This window comes from Euprymna scolopes, chromosome 45, assembly GCF_053919585.1.
Source record: "Euprymna scolopes isolate OS-2025 chromosome 45, ASM5391958v1, whole genome shotgun sequence".
NCBI lineage: Eukaryota > Metazoa > Mollusca > Cephalopoda > Sepiida > Sepiolidae > Euprymna > Euprymna scolopes.
The window spans coordinates 36,939,888-36,960,489 of record NC_136526.1 but is presented as its reverse complement, the minus strand read 5'-3'; the positions used below and the strand labels follow the sequence as shown (position 1 = coordinate 36,960,489).

At 31.4% G+C, this 20,602-nt stretch overlaps 1 protein-coding gene and 1 long non-coding RNA gene across 2 annotated transcripts in view; both read right to left on the bottom strand.

Annotated features, from left to right (window-relative positions):
- LOC145269170 (uncharacterized) overlaps positions 1 to 20,602 on the bottom strand; it is a 61,798-nt gene continuing 41,196 nt past the window's right edge. Inside the window, exons 3-4 of the mRNA XM_080124779.1 lie at positions 5,292 to 5,306; positions 1 to 1,972 (exon numbers count right to left, since the gene is read on the bottom strand). Of these exons, the coding sequence (XP_079980905.1) occupies positions 1,026 to 1,972; positions 5,292 to 5,306 (962 nt within the window). The 3' untranslated portion in view covers positions 1 to 1,025. The remainder of the gene's footprint in view (positions 1,973 to 5,291; positions 5,307 to 20,602) is intronic.
- LOC145269447 (uncharacterized) lies at positions 14,955 to 20,463 on the bottom strand. The gene is made up of 2 exons (XR_013865062.1): positions 20,238 to 20,463; positions 14,955 to 16,955 (listed from the first exon to the last, which is right to left on the bottom strand). It is a non-coding gene; the product is annotated as an uncharacterized LOC145269447 (long non-coding RNA).

Below are 20,602 nucleotides of genomic sequence, written 5' to 3'. Positions count from 1 at the left end.
GAGAGTTACATTAGAAACATAAAATGATGAAAAATGTAATTGTTTTTGGAATTAATTTTTGGTAGATCTTCAGTTTTTTAGGGGTTCTATCTATTTGGCAACTTTTTTTTTGTGATCACACGGGCATTCGCTGCTATGAAAATGATTAGTATAGCAGGTGTGTTCCAAACGGAATTCATGTACACCCAGGCAACACTGGGTACCCATTGCTAGTATATATATATATATATATATATCAAGTTGAGAAGAAAGTTCTTGCAGTTTATAAGTTTTAAATTTAGATGAACATACTTCAGCTCAAACAAAAATTTATTGATCAAAATAAGCACTATCAGAATCCACATACTTTTGCCAATGCAAAAAAATTGTATTTATTCCAGTAATGTAAATATTTTGTGCTCTGGTAGCAAGGAAGTCGCTGAAGGCATTTTTAATATCGCTTAGGTTTTTAAGCATTTCTCATGCAGAAAATTGTTGATATGCTTGAAAAATTAGTATTGAATGGGTGCGATGTCTGGAGAGTATGGTAGATGAGGCAGAGTTTCATAGACCAATTCATTCACCTTCTGCAGTGTTGGTTTAGCAATGTGTGGTTGGATATTGTTGTGGAGAAGAATTGGGTCTTTTCTGTTGACTAATGTGGGTGTTATTGAAGTTTCTGATGTTCAACATTGCAGGGTCTTTCTACTTGTTGCGAACATGCATGTCTTTTCAACTGTTTGTTCTGACTAAACGAAGATCTGCAGGTTTTATATAAATATGGGGAGGGGATGGTTGTAACAATTTTAATTTTTTGTAATAAGGCTTGCCCGGCTCTTTCCAATTATTCCCATCATCTGCCAAGCACACTCGAGTAACTTTATGGAAATTGCGGGTTCATAGAGTCAGAAGCACTCCAATATCTAACACAATTTCACAAGAAAAATACTTTCTACTTGTTCTGAATAAGCTTGTACCTTTTCAATTTTGTTTAGGTTTTTGAAGCATTTCTAATGCAGAAAGTTGTCGAGCTGAAAAAGTGGTAGTCAGTAGGTGAGAGATCTGGAGAGTATGGTGGATGAGTCATAGTTTCGTAGTTCAACCTGTTCAACTTCTGCTGGATCTTTATACTTGTTGTGAACATGCATGTGTCTTTTCAACTGTCCATTCTGAGAAAACAAACATCCGCACGTTTTACATGAATATGGTTTCTCCCCAGTGTGTATACGCATATGCTTGGTGAGATCGGATTTCTCTGTAAATGAGGAGCCGCATGTCCCACATGAATACGGTTTATTCCCAGTGTGTATAAGCATGTGCTTTGTAACATTTCCCTTCACGGCAAAGGATGTCTTGCATATCGAACATGAAAACGGCTTTTCACCGGTGTGCGTACGTGTGTGTTGTACCAAACTTGATTTGGTGCAGAATGAATTGTCGCAAATGTCACATGAAAATGGTTTTGCTCCAGTGTGTATACGCATGTGACACTTAACATGTGATTTGTGTGAAAAAGAAGAGCCACATACTTCGCACGAAAATGGTTTGTCGCCGGTGTGTGTCCGCATGTGTGATTTGATGTTTCCAATCTGTGAGAATGAAGACCCACATATTTCACACGAAAATGGTTTCTCTCCAGTGTGTACACGTAAATGTGCCTTCAAGGCTTCACTTGTAGTAAACGAAGATTCACAAATCTCACAGCAGAACGGTCTCTCCCCAGTGTGTACACGTAGGTGCACCTTCAAGTTTCCTTTACGAGAAAAAGAAGACCCACATATTTCACAGGAAAAAGGTTTCTCTCCAGTGTGTACACGCATGTGAGCCTTCAAATGTTCTTTTCTAGAAAACGATGAACTGCAAACGTCACAGGAAAATGGCTTCTCACCACTGTGTATATCCAAATGTCTATTTAGCTTTGCTTTCTGTGAAAATGTAGATCCACAAAGCGTACACGAATATGGTTTCAGTTCTGTGTGGCCTGACATTGTACCTATAAATAAATCAAGCATATTTTTACACAAACTCAAAGTATTTTTATTATTTATTAGCTATATATACTGGGTATTGTTAGGTAAAAATAAACAAAATAAAAACACATGCAAAGAATAAAGCATTAAAACAAATAGAAAAAAATGCAAACATGAAAAAACAAAGAAGGGACTGACGTTTTTTATGACTGGTTTCCATAGCAACCGTGTTGCTTCAGCAACTACTGTTGCTACCAATTCACCGCTCTTGCAAAAAGAAAAGTAACAAGTGAAGCAGAGAGAATGAAAGCATGAAAGGGAGATTATTGGGAGAGATTTTATTGAAAGCAGATGAGTGCTGTACATTGTTATTACATATGTGTATGAAATGTTTATGGGGGCAAAAAAATTAGACTGAAATTAAACAAAGAACAAGTGAATTTATTGGAATCCTGGAAAAATCATGGATTACAATAGAAAAATGCGAGCATGATAAGTAATATGGTTAAGCTAAAACATGGAAAAGAACAAGATATTCTAGTAAAAAATATAATAAATTTATAACTTAAAATATTGCAACATTAAGAAATGATTATATAATGTTATAAATGGAATTTTAAAAAGAGTCTACAATTTTAAATGCTAGGTACGGGCAAAAATGGGCGGATACAGATAGAGGGACGTAGTTTTGAAAGCCAATTTATCATAATTTTTTTGTAGGTTTCCGACTACTTTTTGATTGTATTTGGAAGATTAGAGACTAATGTTAATTTGCTAAAGAAAAGAAATATTTGTACATGTGAAAAAAAGATATGAAAAATGTTTTTATGCAAGCTAACCAATTCAGCTAAATTTTGAAGTGAAATAAATTCATTGTAAAAATCCTTTAAAAGATAAATATTAGTTTTCTAGGTCTATTTCAAAGATAATTCGTAAAGTAAAGTCCTAAGATATTGAATTAAATAAAAACAAAAACATCTTGTTTGTACAAAAAATAGCTTAATTAGCCCTCAAAAGCAAGTAATTCTGCCGTTTGCCAAAAACGCAACAAATACAGGTAGGAGGTGTCAAGTTTCTTTTTTTTCCCAGACGTGCATCTGTACATTCCTATTCTGAATGTTTGTATCAATTTTTATCATTTTTAATTTAATTATTTTTTGTGCTCAGAGTTTTTAAATTAATTTTTTTTTCATTATTGTTTGAGATTATATGAAAATTATGTTCCGGCAAAAGTTTAACATTCATGCAAGCAAGGAAATTATTAAAGTCTTGCATATAAAAATTATGTGAAATCTGTAATTTAAAAAAAAAAGTAGAAATATGTTTGCAATTATAATTTTATTTGTGTGAAAATATTAAACAAACAATGCTTAATTCAATAGTAATATCAGTAGTTCGAGGAATTCATTTTTCTTCTAGCTATATCGAATTAATTAATACAGACTTTTTTTGTAATGTTCCCATAAAAATTAAATTATTTTTTTTTTAAATTGTTATAATTTACCATGTTTTATTTTCATAAAAAAGCAAAAAATAAATTCTTTCATTTTTTTTACTACAGAAAACCATAACTTTAATAAAGGTATTTTTGTTTAAACAAAACAGTACATTTCCACTAAGATTTAAATAAAAATAATGACAATTTAAAAAAATGTTTAAAATTATTTATTTGTTTGGAAAAAAAACTATTTGATAAAAGTCCAATGTTGCTTTAAAAGTAAATAAAGAAAGTGAAAGAGAACATATTTTCATAATTTTTTAATTGGAAATGTTTCGATTTACTTAATGAGAACGGGAAAGTTTTTCATGGAACTTTTTTTAAAAATTGAAATGACATATTCATAATACTTTAAACTGGGCAAGCGCCATTTGAAAACTAAAACAAAACCAAAACATTTATTAGCTTTTTTTGTTTGCTTGTTTATTTTTTCGTGTGTGTGTGTGTGTATTTTTTTTTTTTTTTCGAACAAATAAACAATTTTAAACATTTTTTTGAATTGTCAAGATACATTTTCTCCAGTAATATCGGTTTATCAAGTTTCTGGAAGTAATAAAAGATAATTTTAGTTTAATTTAACGTTTCCGGAAGTAATAAATGTTAATTTTGGTAAATTTATTCTTTCCCTTTCTGGAAGCAATCGTTCGACCATAATGATGTCTCCCCTAGATTTAGATAGCAAGTGTGTGAAAAAAAAAATGGCGTCTCCAATTTCGGTAACAAAGTGTAGAAGCACCTAAAATCAAATATGTATCGAAAATTTCATGAAAATCTGACCATTATTAGAATTTTGCAAGATTTTTTTAAACACCGGTGTGTTTACAGCTTTGAAATAATCAATACATAGGAACGTTGTTTTAAATAGATACACCATTTTGGTCTCGCATTTTCATTATTTTTGTATGCTGTATATATATATATATATATATATATATATATATATATATATATATATATATATATATATATATATATATATAGTTTATTTCAAGCTTTTTTTAAATGGTAAAAAAGATATGGTGATAATATTAAATTAAATTACAGATACATTGCATTATTACATACATGGGGGGGTAAATCTGTGGCGCGCGTTGGAGGTACCTCGTTTAGTTTAGACTGCCGATCGCATCATATATGATCGGTTTTTTTTTTAAAAATTAAATATTAACTTTTTTTTTTATAAAATTAATTACAAGATTCCAGAAGCATAGGCGACTCCAAGTGCGTCCGTACTGGTGTCGAAGTGAAAAATGTTCTTTTTAACATAGAACTTCCTGTTTTAGCTTAAAATAAATAAGCAAATTGGTATGAAAGAAAATATAAGAAACTTTTGCATATATTTTTATTTTGTTTTAAAATATATTTTACACATTTATTTTAAACTCAAACAGAAGTCCGGTTTGGTAATCGGAACATTTTCACACCGACAGGTTTTCCCGCCGACACCGGTACGGTCGTGTTTTGAGTCGCGTGAATCATCATTAATTATCTTTCCAATTTCCTTCATAACATATTTCGCTTTTCTTGTTCGTTTATTTTTAACCCAGAAAAGCTCAGAATGACGATAATTAATATTTTCTGCGTATTCGGTAATCAAATTATCTCTTATATATCTATAATAATATCTATTATTATTTCGGTAAATAATTATCGAATTTAAAAAAAGAAAAAAAATTAAGAAATAAATTTAAAACAATTATTTACTCTAATTTAAATAAATAAATAAATTGATTGCATTATTTGAAAACCAAAAAATAGAAGGTAATTTAAATTATAAAAATGCAAAAAAATAAACGATAAAAATCAAGGAATTAAAAATATTACACTTACGTTTTGTTACGTACTTTTATGGTTGAAATATTTTCATAAAAACTGGAAAACAAGATGATATTAAATAAACAACATAAAAAAGATTTAACAATTAAATCTTTTTTTACGACTTAATTAATTCTTTAGTTTTTACTATCTGTAGTATTTCGGGCGAACATTAAGATCGTTACTGATTGTGCTGTGGCTGTGCTGCGAACTTATTCAGAATCGAACGCCTTAAATGGCTGCCATCCAAGTAAATTTATTACCCACAATGCAATGCTATCCTTATTTTTTCCATTCGTCTAAATAATTACATAACTACTACGAATATACTATAATATACTATAATAATAATAATAATAATAATAGTAATATATATATATATATATATATATATATATATATATATATATATATATATATATATATATATATATAAGTATAATGATTCAAATTAAATTCTGTAGATTAAAAAAAATATATATAAAAATATGTATATATTTTTATTAATTTTTTCTTATTACATTTTCACCCCAAACAAGGCATATTGCCACTTTGATGTAGGGGCTACTATCAGGGACATAAGCTACAGGGGTACTATGTGGAGAGTTGGGCAGCAAGATGTTGGTTAACGTTACACTTGAACTTCTGCATGTCAGTACAGTTGGGGAAGCAGGAACCCGGAAGGAAATTCCAAAGTCTAGCGGTTCTGGGGTAGAAACTACTGGAGTAGAAGGCTCTCTTACATCTATGGATCTCAGCGGTGAAGGGGTGAGATTTTGCTGCTTGTCGGGTTTGTCGGGGGTATTTACGTCAAGGGGGTACAAGTGCTTGCAGCTCGTCGGAGCATTCACCGTTAAAGTATTTGTAGAACAGGCAGAGGGATGCAACATTTTGTCGATGGGACAGAGGCTGAAGCTTAGATGAAAATTCAGAACTATCAGGTTGGCGACTCTCTTTCGAACTTTGTCTAGGAGTGAGAGACTAGTAGCAGATGCACCAGCCCAAATATGACAACAATACTCCGTAGAGGTACAGGATACTTTTGAGCATTAGCAGCTTTCTAGCACGGAAGATAGAACCTACCTTTTTTTGCAGTTGTCCTGGCAATGCTTTCAATGTAATTTTTCTGACTCATGTTTCCTGTGAACTTTAGACTGAGGAGTATAAAAGATGTTCTTTCAGATAAAGAGTCTTTGGCCATTGCTATTGGTTGTAGAGAAAGTTTCTTGTAGTTATTGAAAGAAACAAGTTTAGTCTTGACAGCATTGAATGTGACCATCCATTTTTGTCCCCATTCCACTACAGATTGGAGGTCGTCCTCTAGTGTTTCTGCCATTTCTTTAGTTATGTGTTCATTTATTTTCCTGTCGTGTCTGTTATAGAGTGGGGTGTCATCAGCATATATACCCATCTCACAGAAAAGGCACTCCCACATTTATATCACATTGCTTTTTTTCTCTTATCTAAAAAGGATTTAATAATGTTAAGTATTCTTCCAGTGATACCGTATGATCTGATTTTCCTGATAAGACCTTCATGCCATACCCTATCAAAGGCCTTAGATATATCTAGAGCTACCGCTCTACCTTCCCCTACTCAGAGATTACAGTTAGGATGTCTGCCGTGGAACAGGCTTGCCTAAATCCATATTGTTGATCGGTCAGAAGTTTAGCATCTGTAAGGTGATGGACTCGAGGTTAGTTAATTAGGGACTGAAATATTTTGGCAAAAAGTGGGAGGAGGCTAATGGGGCAGTAATTTACTGGGTCAGTTCTTTCGCTAGAATTCTTGAAAACTGGTACCACAGACACAGTTTTCTAGCAGGCAGGAAAGCAAGATTCATTAAGGCATTTGTTGTAAAGTTTGTAGAGAACCAAAGCTACATTGGCAGAGCAATTTTTAAATAGCATAGCCAGGATGAGATCAGGTCCACATGCTTTTGAAGTGTCAAGATTTTTTTTATGGTAGCATGCACCTGAAAAGGGGTGATTTTCAGATCGTCTAGTGTGGCGTCTATCTGCAAAGGAAAGTCAGAGAGGAAGTGCTTAGCAGGGTCCATTGTGGAGTTGGAGGCGAACCGACTGGCAAGCATGTTAGCCTTCTCGGTTGCTGCGCAAACAACCTCATGATTTTTGGATAATGGGGGAATTGTTGATTGCCCATTATTTACTACACTGTTGTAGATTTTCCAGAAGTCACAGGTTCCTAATTTCTGTGCTTCAATGCGTTTTTTTTGGTGGTTTCCGTAAATTCTTACTTAGCTGTCACTATTTCTTTCTTACAGTTATTTCTGGCTTCTATATACTTCTGTCTGTTTGAACGGGACTTATGTCGGTTAAATCTGCGGTATGCATGCTGCCTTTGCATGGTGGTAGCTGCACAAGTAGAAATAAACCATTTTAGAGAGTGGGGCTTGCTATAAATCTTCCGTGTGGGAACATGTGCTTTAATTGCTGTTTTGAACCATTCAGTGGTCTCATTTGTGCACTGTTCAGCAGGAAGTGGAAAGATATTTCACCATGAATGGCTTCTCAGTCAGCCTTTTTATTATATCTCATTGTTTTCAAAGCGGCATCAAACTGGGTCGAAACAGATATTGTCTGAAAGGACGATGTCTCGGTTGAATAATATGTGAGAATTAGAAAAAAACGGACAATTATTTCTATAGAAATAGACGTTTGCAATAACAATTTAGCAAAACATGCATGCGCGAAAAGCATTCTCAAATTGACTTAAATAGAAAAAAAAATTACTTTGCTGACCCCATCGTAGAGCAGTGGTTATGGTGACAGATTCATTATCTTAAGGTTGCACGTTCACACCGACAAAACGGACATTTTTTTCCCGATTTTTAAAGTTTTAATATTTAAACAGGATTATTTATGCCATTTTTTCGTTCGCTTATTCTTTATTTATTGTTTGATTTATTCATAAACGTCTCGATATTTCTCCCCGCTGATCAATCGATGATGATGCAAACTCATTGACATAAAATACCAACTCAGGCAATCTGGAAATTCGATCATTTCTCAAGAGAAAATCAAATCAATAAAATCACATCTTCGTTAACGCACGACTTCCAGAAATACGGAAACATCTACGATGGTGTTCCGATCCACTCTATTGTTTTTCTGATCATTTGTTTCAACATTGTCATAACAAGTACCAACCTTATTTCTATTTCACTACAACTATCAATTTGTAACGAACAAAATTGTCGCCATGGAAATATGATTCCATTTCCGTTTGATGAAAACCGATTTTCCTTTATAGTTGCACACCATCTACTAGTTGGCCAGTTATGTACAAATCCAGTGAGTGATAGGAGCCTTCTATCATGTCTGAAAATGACACAATGTTTAACGAGTGAGATCAGAGATGCGCCACTGTACAACTCATGCTCTCTACTAATCCAAGTTATAGGCATATCAACCAAATCGATCAATGGGGTTTTGTCACACAAAGAAGTTACATTTAGTTGTTGACGACCGGAAAACGATTCTTACGTGATCAGGAATCCCGTGGCAAGGAATCCTAGCATATCTATATAAGTAAAGCAGTAGATATATGTATGTATGTCTGTGTGTAACTATTTAACTGCTGAATTCTTAAATTACTGGTCACATAAAACTGAAATTAACAGGAAATAGTAATCATGTACCAAGGATGAGTCAAATCTTTGTTTGGATGAATATTGCGTACAGAAGTTGGAAAGTTGAAATGCAAAATGTTCATTTCAACTTGCCGACATTTCTATTAGAGCATGTGTAAACTAAGCATAGCTAAAAATGGTTTAATTTTATAACTTCTTATTTGTTGAGATAAAATGTTAGCAAGTGCGGCTGAAGCACTAAATGTTTTAGTTTCACTTCTAGCTGATGACATCAAAGTCATCTTTTTCTTACTTTCCAAATTAGTTATATATATATATATATATATATATATATATATATATATATATATATATAACAGTACTATATCTTAGGCAGAATATATTTAATACTAGCATTTCAGCCCGGCGTTGCCCGGGTGTTTGGAGGTGTATGCTGAGCAAAAAAAAAAAAAGAGTAAATGTTTTTTTAATTTGATCCCTATTATGACCCCTTAAAATTTATAGTTTCGGGCTCAAATCACTTTATTAAATTAGATCCAGGTTCAAGGAACCTATATCTAAAATTTCAAGTGTCTAGACCCAAAATTGTCGGAGGAGTTTGGTAGAGTTCTTAAAGGTCAAATCGTTGAAATTTTACCCCTTAACAGCCAAATTTCTGGCTGACACCCGTCACATCGACTTTTCCAAATCTCAGTACCCGGTATTTCAAATTTCGAGTCTATAAACTAAAAATTGACAGAGTTATTGCGTAGGGAAATGTACACAGACAGATAGACACGTTCACTTTTATAGATAGATAGATTTACTTCTGTGCATCTAAAATCATTCATAAATTGCCGACATATTCCTATTAATTTTATGCTTGCGAAAATTCAATCATGTCTTGTAGTTTAATCATTTTATGTTTTTGTTGAGTTAACTCAAACAGTAGAAAATGTGTCTGAAGTGTTAAATGTTTGGTTTCAATTCTAGCTGATGGCATCAAAGTCATCTTTTTTCTTACTTTCAAAATTAGTTCTATATATATATATATATATATATATATATATATATATATAATATTAGTATACAATATTATATATTAGGTACAATATAATATTCAATAAAGAATTGGCTCTGTAATAATAAATATGAAATTTGCATGAATTAAAATATATTTAAGCGTATTTTACAACCTGGCATATCTTATGATCAGCAAGATCAGGTACCCTCCTGCTTGTAGCTAATAAATCAACAGTTAAGAAGATTTTTAACTTTGTGCCCTTAATTTTTTTTTTCATTATGTACATATAATTTTAATCATTACTAGCAGGGAGAACCAATGTTGCCTGGGATTGAATTGAAAATCAACATTCTGCAGACTTGTTAGAGAGAAGTTTTTTTTTTTACATAGGCATCACCACATTATCAAGGCCAAGAGGCCACTAAAGGATAAGGGTTAAAGAGTGTACAGTAGAAATTGGACAATATAGTAATCATTAGTAATGAAAATTTGGTAAATTTGATAACTTATATGGAACGGCTCATCAAGAACTTATTTACGTTAGACTTGAAGACAACCATATTGTAGTCAGCCGGAAAGCAGGAAAACGGAAGACACTTCCACAGGCATGCAGTTCTAAGAAAGAAGCTTTGTTCATGGAATCTACGTTTAGGTTTAGGCACAGATAAAGAGTTTGTAAAGTATTTATGTTTGTAAACATTCCTAGTTTCAGTGATTCAGCCAACTATGAGACCTACGTTTACTTGGTAGAGAGAAGTTTTATCTCCAATTTACATTTGCATATATCTTTTCAGTGTGCCTTACAAGAAAATTAAACAACACAAATTATACAGCAAAGGTGCAATGCCACTTTGAGAATGTATTTTTAGATTATGATGAAAATCCCCATTTCTATTTAGTGTTGAAACACATGAAAAAGCTGGGGATGAGACATCCTACACTATGCCATATATTCATCTGCTATTTCATAATTAAAATTATTTAATTGGAATTCTTTATTTAGATGAGTATTATTTATTAATCTATTTATTGCGGACTATTATCTTCATCTTTATTCATTGTTGCTTCACTGTTGTTTCGGCCAATTTTTCCTCTGGCCTTCGTCAGGTGGTAACTGTGACGTGATAAGAACTCTGAATGTCTTAACTGCATTCTCAGCAATTACTGCCATTCATAGTTGTTGTCGTCTCACCACGATTTGGCCAAGTAAGCCTCTGGCCGGCTTTGGGTAGGATTGAAACTGCTGTCTTCAGACAATTTACACCTGGAAACGTAGAGATTTACCATCTCTATCCACGGGCCCTGTAGCACAGTGGATAGAGACGTTGAATCAAATGATATCTTTGATTCATAAGCTATTAAACATACAAACTGAAGTAAGTAATGATCAAAAGACATATCTATGTCTATTCGCATGCCTTTTCAGCTTGGGCTTACAAGAAAATCCAGCAACAAAAAATGTAGAATAAAATGGACATTTTTTTTATTCAATTATTTGGAACATTATCCTCATCTTTTATTTATTGTTTTCACAACATTTCGACCAATTATTCCTCTGGCATTCGTCATGTTAATCACAACAGGATAATAATGTCTAATAACTAATCCTCTGACTGGCTTTGGGTGGGATCGAAACTGCTACCTCTAGACAATGGTCACTTGGAATCGTAGAGATTCTGCATTTCTATCCATTGGATCAGTTGAATTTATAAGGTGAGATAACAATGGCTATTGAAGGCAGCAATTTCTGTGGATATAGTTATTCGACATTCCTATCCCATCGTGGTTAACCTGACGAAGGCCAGAGGAATAATTGGCCGAAATGTCATGAAAACAAGAAATAAAAGATGAGAATAATGTTCGAAATAATTGAATAAAAAATTACTCATCTCCAAAATAATTACAAATTCAACAAAATGGAAGTTTTTTTTTATTTAACATTAAAATGAAGATCCACACATTTCACAGGAAAATATTTTCTACTTTCCATGAACGTCAATCAGCTTTTCTGTGACAAATTCTTATTCTTGGTTTGACATTTACTGAAAGGTGCGTGGGTTTGATGGTTGGCTTGTGGTGAAAAAGTGGTGACAAATGCCCAGCCTTCTTTATCTCACTGACTTTGCATGTGACGATTTCATTTATAATCACATTCTTTGTATTGGAATCTCTAATATTTTCTTTGTCTATTGCCCCAACTATTGTTCGCTGTCTGCTTACTATTATACAGGCCTGCCAAAGTTTTAGGTCTCGAATAGAAGCTGTCATTGAAGTCTCAAACACAAGATGCACTCTATATATATATACAGGGTGCATCTGGTGTTTATATGTATCTATATATAAAAATTCGTATTCCTGTCTGTCTGTTTGTTCACAATTTCATTACCATATACAAAAGGTTCCTTACTTTACGCTTTCATTTATTTCTATGTATAGTTTCATTCTTGCAAACTAGATACAAGAAAGAAAATACGTCATTTGCATATCGATTTTGTTAAATAGTAGTATCATAATTAATGTTTCTAGCGAGAGAATTGTTTTAAGTGTTCTATTTAAAATTGTTATTTAATAAATTTTAAACAATTATATTGATAACGTATTTAATTTATTTGGAATTATTATTCCAACATCGAATTTTTAAAAAACTTTTAGAGTTATTTGCGCCTTAGAATCTTTGGAACATTTCATTTGTTTGTTATTATTATTCTTTAAACAGTTCTACAGAAATCGGTAAATTTTTACAATGCGACATACTGACCCAGCATCGTTTAATACCCCCCCAAAAAAAAATCTACTGCCCCACTAGGTGTGTCAGAAATTTCGTGAAAATAGAGAATAATTCCACCCCATATTTCTAAGCTTATTACTCTTCAAAAAATGTAATTCAAGCCCTAATTTTTTTTTCAATTAAAGGAGCAAGGACCAAATTTAAATTTCCGTTCCATTTTAAAAACAACCATAAAACAAAGCCTTCTCCACAAGTTTTACCAATTTTTTTAAGAAAAAATAAAATTTTATTAAGGAAAACGAAATAATTTAATTTTTAAACGAAAAAAATTAATTCGGTATACATTTTTTTTTATAGGCGTGACCACTTATCAAGGCCGAGAATCCACTCAAGGATAAGGGTTAAAGAGTGTATAGTAGTCAAAAGGACAATATAGTTATCGATAGTAATGGAAGTTCGGTAAATTTGTTAACTTAAGTGGAATGGCTCATCAGAAATTGTTTACAGTGGATTTGAAGACAACCATATTATAGACAGCTGGAAAGCAGGAAAACGGAAGACAATTCCACAGGCGTGCAGTTCTAGGTGTATCAGAAATTTCGTGAAAAATAGTGAATAATTCCACCCCGTCTTTCCAAGCTTATGACTCTTCAAAAAATGTCATTCAAGCCCTAATTTTTTTTTCAATTAAAGGAGCAAGGACCAAGGTTTCATTAAAAAAAAAACGTGTTTTTTAAAAAAAAAAAAAAGGTTTTAAACTTCGGACTTTACAGGCAAATTTCTAAAAACAACTGTTCTTTTTTTGTTTTAAATTTGAATATATTATTTATCGACCTTTTCTCTTCAATTTGTGATATATAAGACTTTGGTACATAAATTAATTATTTACTTTTTAATAGACATTTCAAAATGGGAGGCGTGAATTATTCGACCCCCTGTCTTTCCAAGCTTATAACTCCTCGAAAAATGTAATTCAAGCCCTAATTTTTTTTCAATTAAAGGAGCAAGGACCAAGGTTTCATTAAAAAAAACAACGTGGTTTTTTTTTTAATGAAAAAGGTTTTAAACTTCGGACTTTACAGGCAAATTTCTAAAAAACTGTTCTTTTTTTGTTTTAAATTTGAATATATTATTTATCGACCTTTTCTCTTCAATTTGTGATATATAAGACTTTGGTACATAAATTAATTATTTACTTTTTAATAGACATTTCAAAATGGGAGGCGTGAATTATTCGACCCCCTGTCTTTCCAAGCTTATAACTCCTCGAAAAATGTAATTCAAACCCTAATATTTTTTTTTTTTAATTAAAGGAGCAAGGACCAAGGTTCCATTAAAAAAAAAAGAAAAACCAAATAACGTGCTTAAAAAAAGGTTTTAAACTTCAAACTTTACAGGTAAAATTCTAAAAAACACTACTTGTTTTTGTTTTAAATTTGAATGTATTATTTATTGACCTTTTCTCTTCAATTTGTGAGTAAATTAATTATTTACTTTTCGGTGAGTAAATTAATTTTTTACTTTTTAATAGAAACTTGAAAATGGGTGGGGGCGTGAATTTAAAAAAAAAACGTTTGTCTAAAATATTATATTCGGTTTATTGGAAAGAACATAAAATTTCACATTGACCCTGAAAATATCGTAAAAATAGAATCAATAGAAAAATTTTGATAGATTTTTAAAGTTTAAAAATTGAAAAATATTGAGTTCGGAAAATTCATTACTGTTTTAAAAAAAATATTTCTATTACTTTTAAAACAACTTCAATAGTTTATTTTGGAAGTATAATCCATAAAGAAAATAAATAACCCACTTTTAACAGAGAAATTACGAGATTTTTATATTTTATTTGCAGTTTCGTGTTAGGGGTGTCAAAAATTCCTACAAAAATTCTGATACACCTACTGACCCACCCCCTTAGAATTCCACAATTTACACTTTTCTTTCTTTTTTCACGTTAATCTCATCAATTACAAACTTAAATTTCTAATTAAAAAAAGGTAAATTTTTATAACGTGACCTAGTATCGTTTAACCACTAAGAAAAAAATTACAACTTTTTTGGCCCTAATACGTTCAAACAGCCTTTATAAATAATATGAAAGCAGAAAAAAATGACCATTTTTAAAGTGGGGGATCACTTTTCTATATAAATTTAACGTAAAATGAACACCAAATTTTTAGCCACAAAGCGTTCAACAAGACCTGGCAAAACATGACAAATACAGTTTTTTGTAGTGGGGGCGGAAATTACATTTGAAACATAAAATAAGGATAAATTTAATTAATTTTTATGACACCATTCTGTACTTTCACCTAACAATTTTATAAACAAAATGAATCCCAAAATTTGACAAATTCAATTTTTTATTTTGGAGGGGGGAGAGTTACATTAGAAACATAAAATGATGAAAAATGTAATTGTTTTTGGAATAAATTTTTGGTAGATCTTCAGTTTTTTAGGGGTTCTATCTATTTAGCAACTTTTTTTTGTGATCACACGGGCATTCGCTGCTATGAAAATGATTAGTATAGCAGGTGTGTTCCAAACGGAATTCATGTACACCCAGGCAACACTGGGTACCCATTGCTAGTATATATATATATATATATATCAAGTTGAAAAGAAAGTTCTTGAAGTTTATAACTTTTAAATTTAGATGAACATACTTCAGCTCAAACAAAAATTTATTGATCGAAATAAGCACTATCAGAATCCACATACTTTTGCCAATGCAAAAAAATTGTATTTATTCCAGTAATGTAAATATTTTGTGCTCTGGTAGCAAGGAAGTCGCTGAAGGCATTTTTAATATCGCTTAGGTTTTTAAGCATTTCTCATGCAGAAAATTGTTGATATGCTTGAAAAATTAGTAGTGAATGGGTGAGATGTCTGGAGAGTATGGTAGATGAGGCAGAGTTTCATAGACCAATTAATTCAGCTTCTGCAGTGTTGGTTTAGCAATGTGTGGTTGGATATTGTTGTGGAGAAGAATTGGGCCTTTTCTGTTGACTAATGTGGGTGTTATTGAAGTTTCTGATGTTCAACTTTGCAGGGTCTTTCTACTTGTTGCGAACATGCATGTCTTTTCAACTGTTTGTTCTGACTAAACGAAGATCTGCAGGTTTTATATAAATATGGGGAGGGGATGGTTGTAACAATTTTAATTTTTTGTAATAAGGCTTGCCCGGCTCTTTCCAATTATTCCCATCATCTGCCAAGCACACTCGAGTAACTTTATGGAAATTGCGGGTTCATAGAGTCAGAAGCACTCCAATATCTAACACAATTTCACAAGAAAAATACTTTCTACTTGTTCTGAATAAGCTTGTACCTTTTCAATTTTGTTTAGGTTTTTGAAGCATTTCTAATGCAGAAAGTTGTCGAGCTGAAAAGTGGTAGTCAGTAGGTGAGAGATCTGGAGAGTATGGTGGATGAGTCATAGTTTCGTAGTTCAACCTGTTCAACTTCTGCTGGATCTTTCTACTTGTTGTGAACCCGCATGTGTCTTTTCAACTGTCCATTCTGAGAAAACAAACATCCGCACGTTTTACATGAATATGGTTTCTCCCCAGTGTGTATACGCATATGCTTGGTGAGATCAGATTTCTCTGTAAATGAGGAGCCGCATGTCCCACATGAATACGGTTTATTCCCAGTGTGTATAAGCATGTGCTTTGTAACATTTCCCTTCACGGCAAAGGATGTCTTGCATATCGAACATGAAAACGGCTTTTCACCGGTGTGTGTACGTGTGTGTTGTACCAAACTTGATTTGGTGCAGAATGAATTGTCGCAAATGTCACATGAAAATGGTTTTGCTCCAGTGTGTATACGCATGTGACACTTAACATGTGATTTGTGTGAAAAAGAAGAGCCACATACTTCGCACGAAAATGGTTTGTCGCCGGTGTGTGTCCGCATGTGTGATTTGATGTTTCCAATCTGTGAGAATGAAGACCCACATATTTCACACGAAAATGGTTTCTCTCCAGTGTGTACACGTAAATGTGCCTTCAAGGCTTCACTTGTAGTAAACGAAGATTCACAAATCTCACAGCAGAACGGTCTCTCCCCAGTGTGTACACGTAGGTGCACCTTCAAGTTTCCTTTACGAGAAAAAGAAGACCCACATATTTCACAGGAAAAAGGTTTCTCTCCAGTGTGTACACGCATGTGAGCCTTCAAATGTTCTTTTCTAGAAAACGATGAACTGCAAACGTCACAGGAAAATGGCTTCTCACCACTGTGTATATCCAAATGTCTATTTAGCTTTGCTTTCTGTGAAAATGTAGATCCACAAAGCGTACACGAATATGGTTTCAGTTCTGTGTGGCCTGACATTGTACCTATAAATAAATCAAGCATATTTTTACACAAACTCAAAGTATTTTTATTATTTATTAGCTATATATACTGGGTATTGTTAGGTAAAAATAAACAAAATAAAAACACATGCAAAGAATAAAGCATTAAAACAAATAGAAAAAAATGCAAACATGAAAAAACAAAGAAGGGACTGACGTTTTTTATGACTGGTTTCCATAGCAACCGTGTTGCTTCAGCAACTACTGTTGCTACCAATTCACCGCTCTTGCAAAAAGAAAAGTAACAAGTGAAGCAGAGAGAATGAAAGCATGAAAGGGAGATTATTGGGAGAGATTTTATTGAAAGCAGATGAGTGCTGTACATTCTTATTGCATATGTGTATGAAATGTTTATGGGGGCCAAAAAATTAGACTGAAATTAAACAAAGAACAAGTGAATTTATTGGAATCCTGGAAAAATCATGGATTACAATAGAAAAATGCGAGCATGATAAGTAATATGGTTAAGCTTAAACATGGAAAAGAACAAGATATTCTAGTAAAAAATATAATAAATTTATAACTTAAAATATTGCAACATTAAGAAATGATTATATAATGTTATAAATGGAATTTTAAAAAGAGTCTACAATTTTAAATGCTAGGTACGGGCAAAAATGGGCGGATACAGATAGAGGGACGTAGTTTTGAAAGCTGATTTATCATAATTTTTTTGTAGGTTTCCGACTACTTTTTGATTGTATTTGGAAGATTAGAGACTAAAGTTAATTTGCTAAAGAAAAGAAATATTTGTACATGTGAAAAAAAGTTACGAAAAATGTTTTTATGCAAGCTAACCAATTCAGCTAAATTTTGAAGTGAAATAAATTCATTGTAAAAATCCTTTAAAAGATAAATATTAGTTTTCTGGGTCTATTTCAAAGATAATTCGTAAAGTAAAGTCCTAAGATATTGAATTAAATAAAAACAAAAACATCTTGTTTGTACAAAAAATAGCTTAATTAGCCCTCAAAAGCAAGTAATTCTGCCGTTTGCCAAAAACGCAACAAATACAGGTAGGAGGTGTCAAGTTTCTTTTTTTTCCCAGACGTGCATCTGTACATTCCTATTCTGAATGTTTGTATCAATTTTTATCATTTTTAATTTAATTATTTTTTGTGCTCAGAGTTTTTAAATTAATTTTTTTTTCATTATTGTTTGAGATTATATGAAAATTATGTTCCGGCAAAAGTTTAACATTCATGCAAGCAAGGAAATTATTAAAGTCTTGCATATAAAAATTATGTGAAATCTGTAATTTAAAAAAAAAAGTAGAAATATGTTTGCAATTATAATTTTATTTGTGTGAAAATATTAAACAAACAATGCTTAATTCAATAGTAATATCAGTAGTTCGAGGAATTCATTTTTCTTCTAGCTATATCGAATTAATTAATACAGACTTTTTTTGTAATGTTCCCATAAAAATTAAATTTTTTTTTTTTAAATTGTTATAATTTACGATGTTTTATTTTCATAAAAAAGCAAAAAATAAATTCTTTCATTTTTTTTACTACAGAAAACCATAACTTTAATAAAGGTATTTTTGTTTAAACAAAACAGTACATTTCCACTAAGATTTAAATAAAAATAATGACAATTCAAAAAAATGTTTAAAATTATTTATTTGTTTGGAAAAAAAACTATTTGATAAAAGTCCAATGTTGCTTTAAAAGTAAATAAAGAAAGTGAAAGAGAACATATTTTCATAATTTTTTAATTGGAAATGTTTCGATTTAATTAATGAGAACGGGAAAGTTTTTCATGGAACTTTTTTTAAAAATTGAAATGACATATTCATAATACTTTAAACTGGGCAAGCGCCTTTTGAAAACTAAAACAAAACCAAAACATTTATTAGCTTTTTTTGTTTGCTTGTTTATTTTTTCGTGTGTGTGTGTGTGTGTATTTTTTTTTCGAACAAATAAACAATTTTAAACATTTTTTTGAATTGTCAAGATACATTTTCTCCAGTAATATCGGTTTATCAAGTTTCTGGAAGTAATAAAAGATAATTTTAGTTTAATTTAACGTTTCCGGAAGTAATAAATGTTAATTTTGGTAAATTTATTCTTTCCCTTTCTGGAAGCAATCGTTCGACCATAATGATGTCTCCCCTAGATTTAGATAGCAAGTGCGTGAAAAAAAATGGCGTCTCCAATTTCGGTAACAAAGTGTAGAAGCACCTAAAATCAAATATGTATCGAAAATTTCATGAAAATCTGACCATTATTAGAATTTTGCAAGATTTTTTTAAACACCGGTGTGTTTACAGCTTTGAAATAATCAATACATAGGAACGTTGTTTTAAATAGATACACCATTTTGGTCTCGCATTTTCATTATTTTTGTATGCTGTATATATATATATATATATATATATATATATATATATATATATATATATATATATATAGTTTATTTCAAGCTTTTTTTAAATGGTAAAAAAGATATGGTGATAATATTAAATTAAATTACAGATACATTGCATTATTACATACATGGGGGGGAGGTAAATCTGTGGCGCGCATTGGAGGTACCTCGTTTAGTTTAGACTGCCGATCGCATCATATATGATCGTTTTTTTTTTTTTAAATTAAATATTAACTTTTTTTTTTATAAAATTAATTACAAGATTCCAGAAGCATAGGCGACTCCAAGTGCGTCCGTACTGGTGTCGAAGTGAAAAATGTTCTTTTTAACATAGAACTTCCTGTTTTAGCTTAAAATAAATAAGCAAATTGGTATGAAAGAAAATATAAGAAACTTTTGCATATATTTTTATTTTGTTTTAAAATATATTTTACACATTTATTTTAAACTCAAACAGAAGTCCGGTTTGGTAATCGGAACATTTTCACACCGACAGGTTTTCCCGACGACACCGGTACGGTCGTGTTTTGAGTCGCGTGAATCATCATTAATTATCTTTCCAATTTCCTTCATAACATATTTCGCTTTTCTTGTTCGTTTATTTTTAACTCAGAAAAGTTCAGAATGACGATAATTAATATTTTCTGCGTATTCGGTAATCAAATTATCTCTTATATATCTATAATAATATCTATTATTATTTCGGTAAATAATTATCGAATTTAAAAAAAGAAAAAAAATTAAGAAATAAATTTAAAACAATTATTTACTCTTAGTTAAATAAATAAATTGATTGCATTATTTGAAAAAAAAAAATAGGATGTAATTTAAATTATAAAAATGCAAAAAAATAAACGATAAAAATCAAGGAATTAAAAAAATTACACTTACGTTTTGTTACGTACTTTTATGGTTGAAATATTTTCATAAAAAATGGAAAACAAGATGATATTAAATAAACAACATAAAAAAGATATAACAATTAAATCTGTTTTTACGACTTAATTAATTCTTTAGTTTTTAGTATCTGTAGTATTTCGGGCCCACATTAAGATCGTAACTGATTGTGCTGCTCCGAACTTATTCAGAATCGAACGCCTTAATGGCTGCCATCCAAGTAAATTTATTACCCACAATGCAATGCCATCCTTATTTTTTCCATTCGTCTAAATAATTACATAACTACTACGAATATAATATAATATAGTATAATATAATATAGTATAATATAATATAATATATATATATATATATAT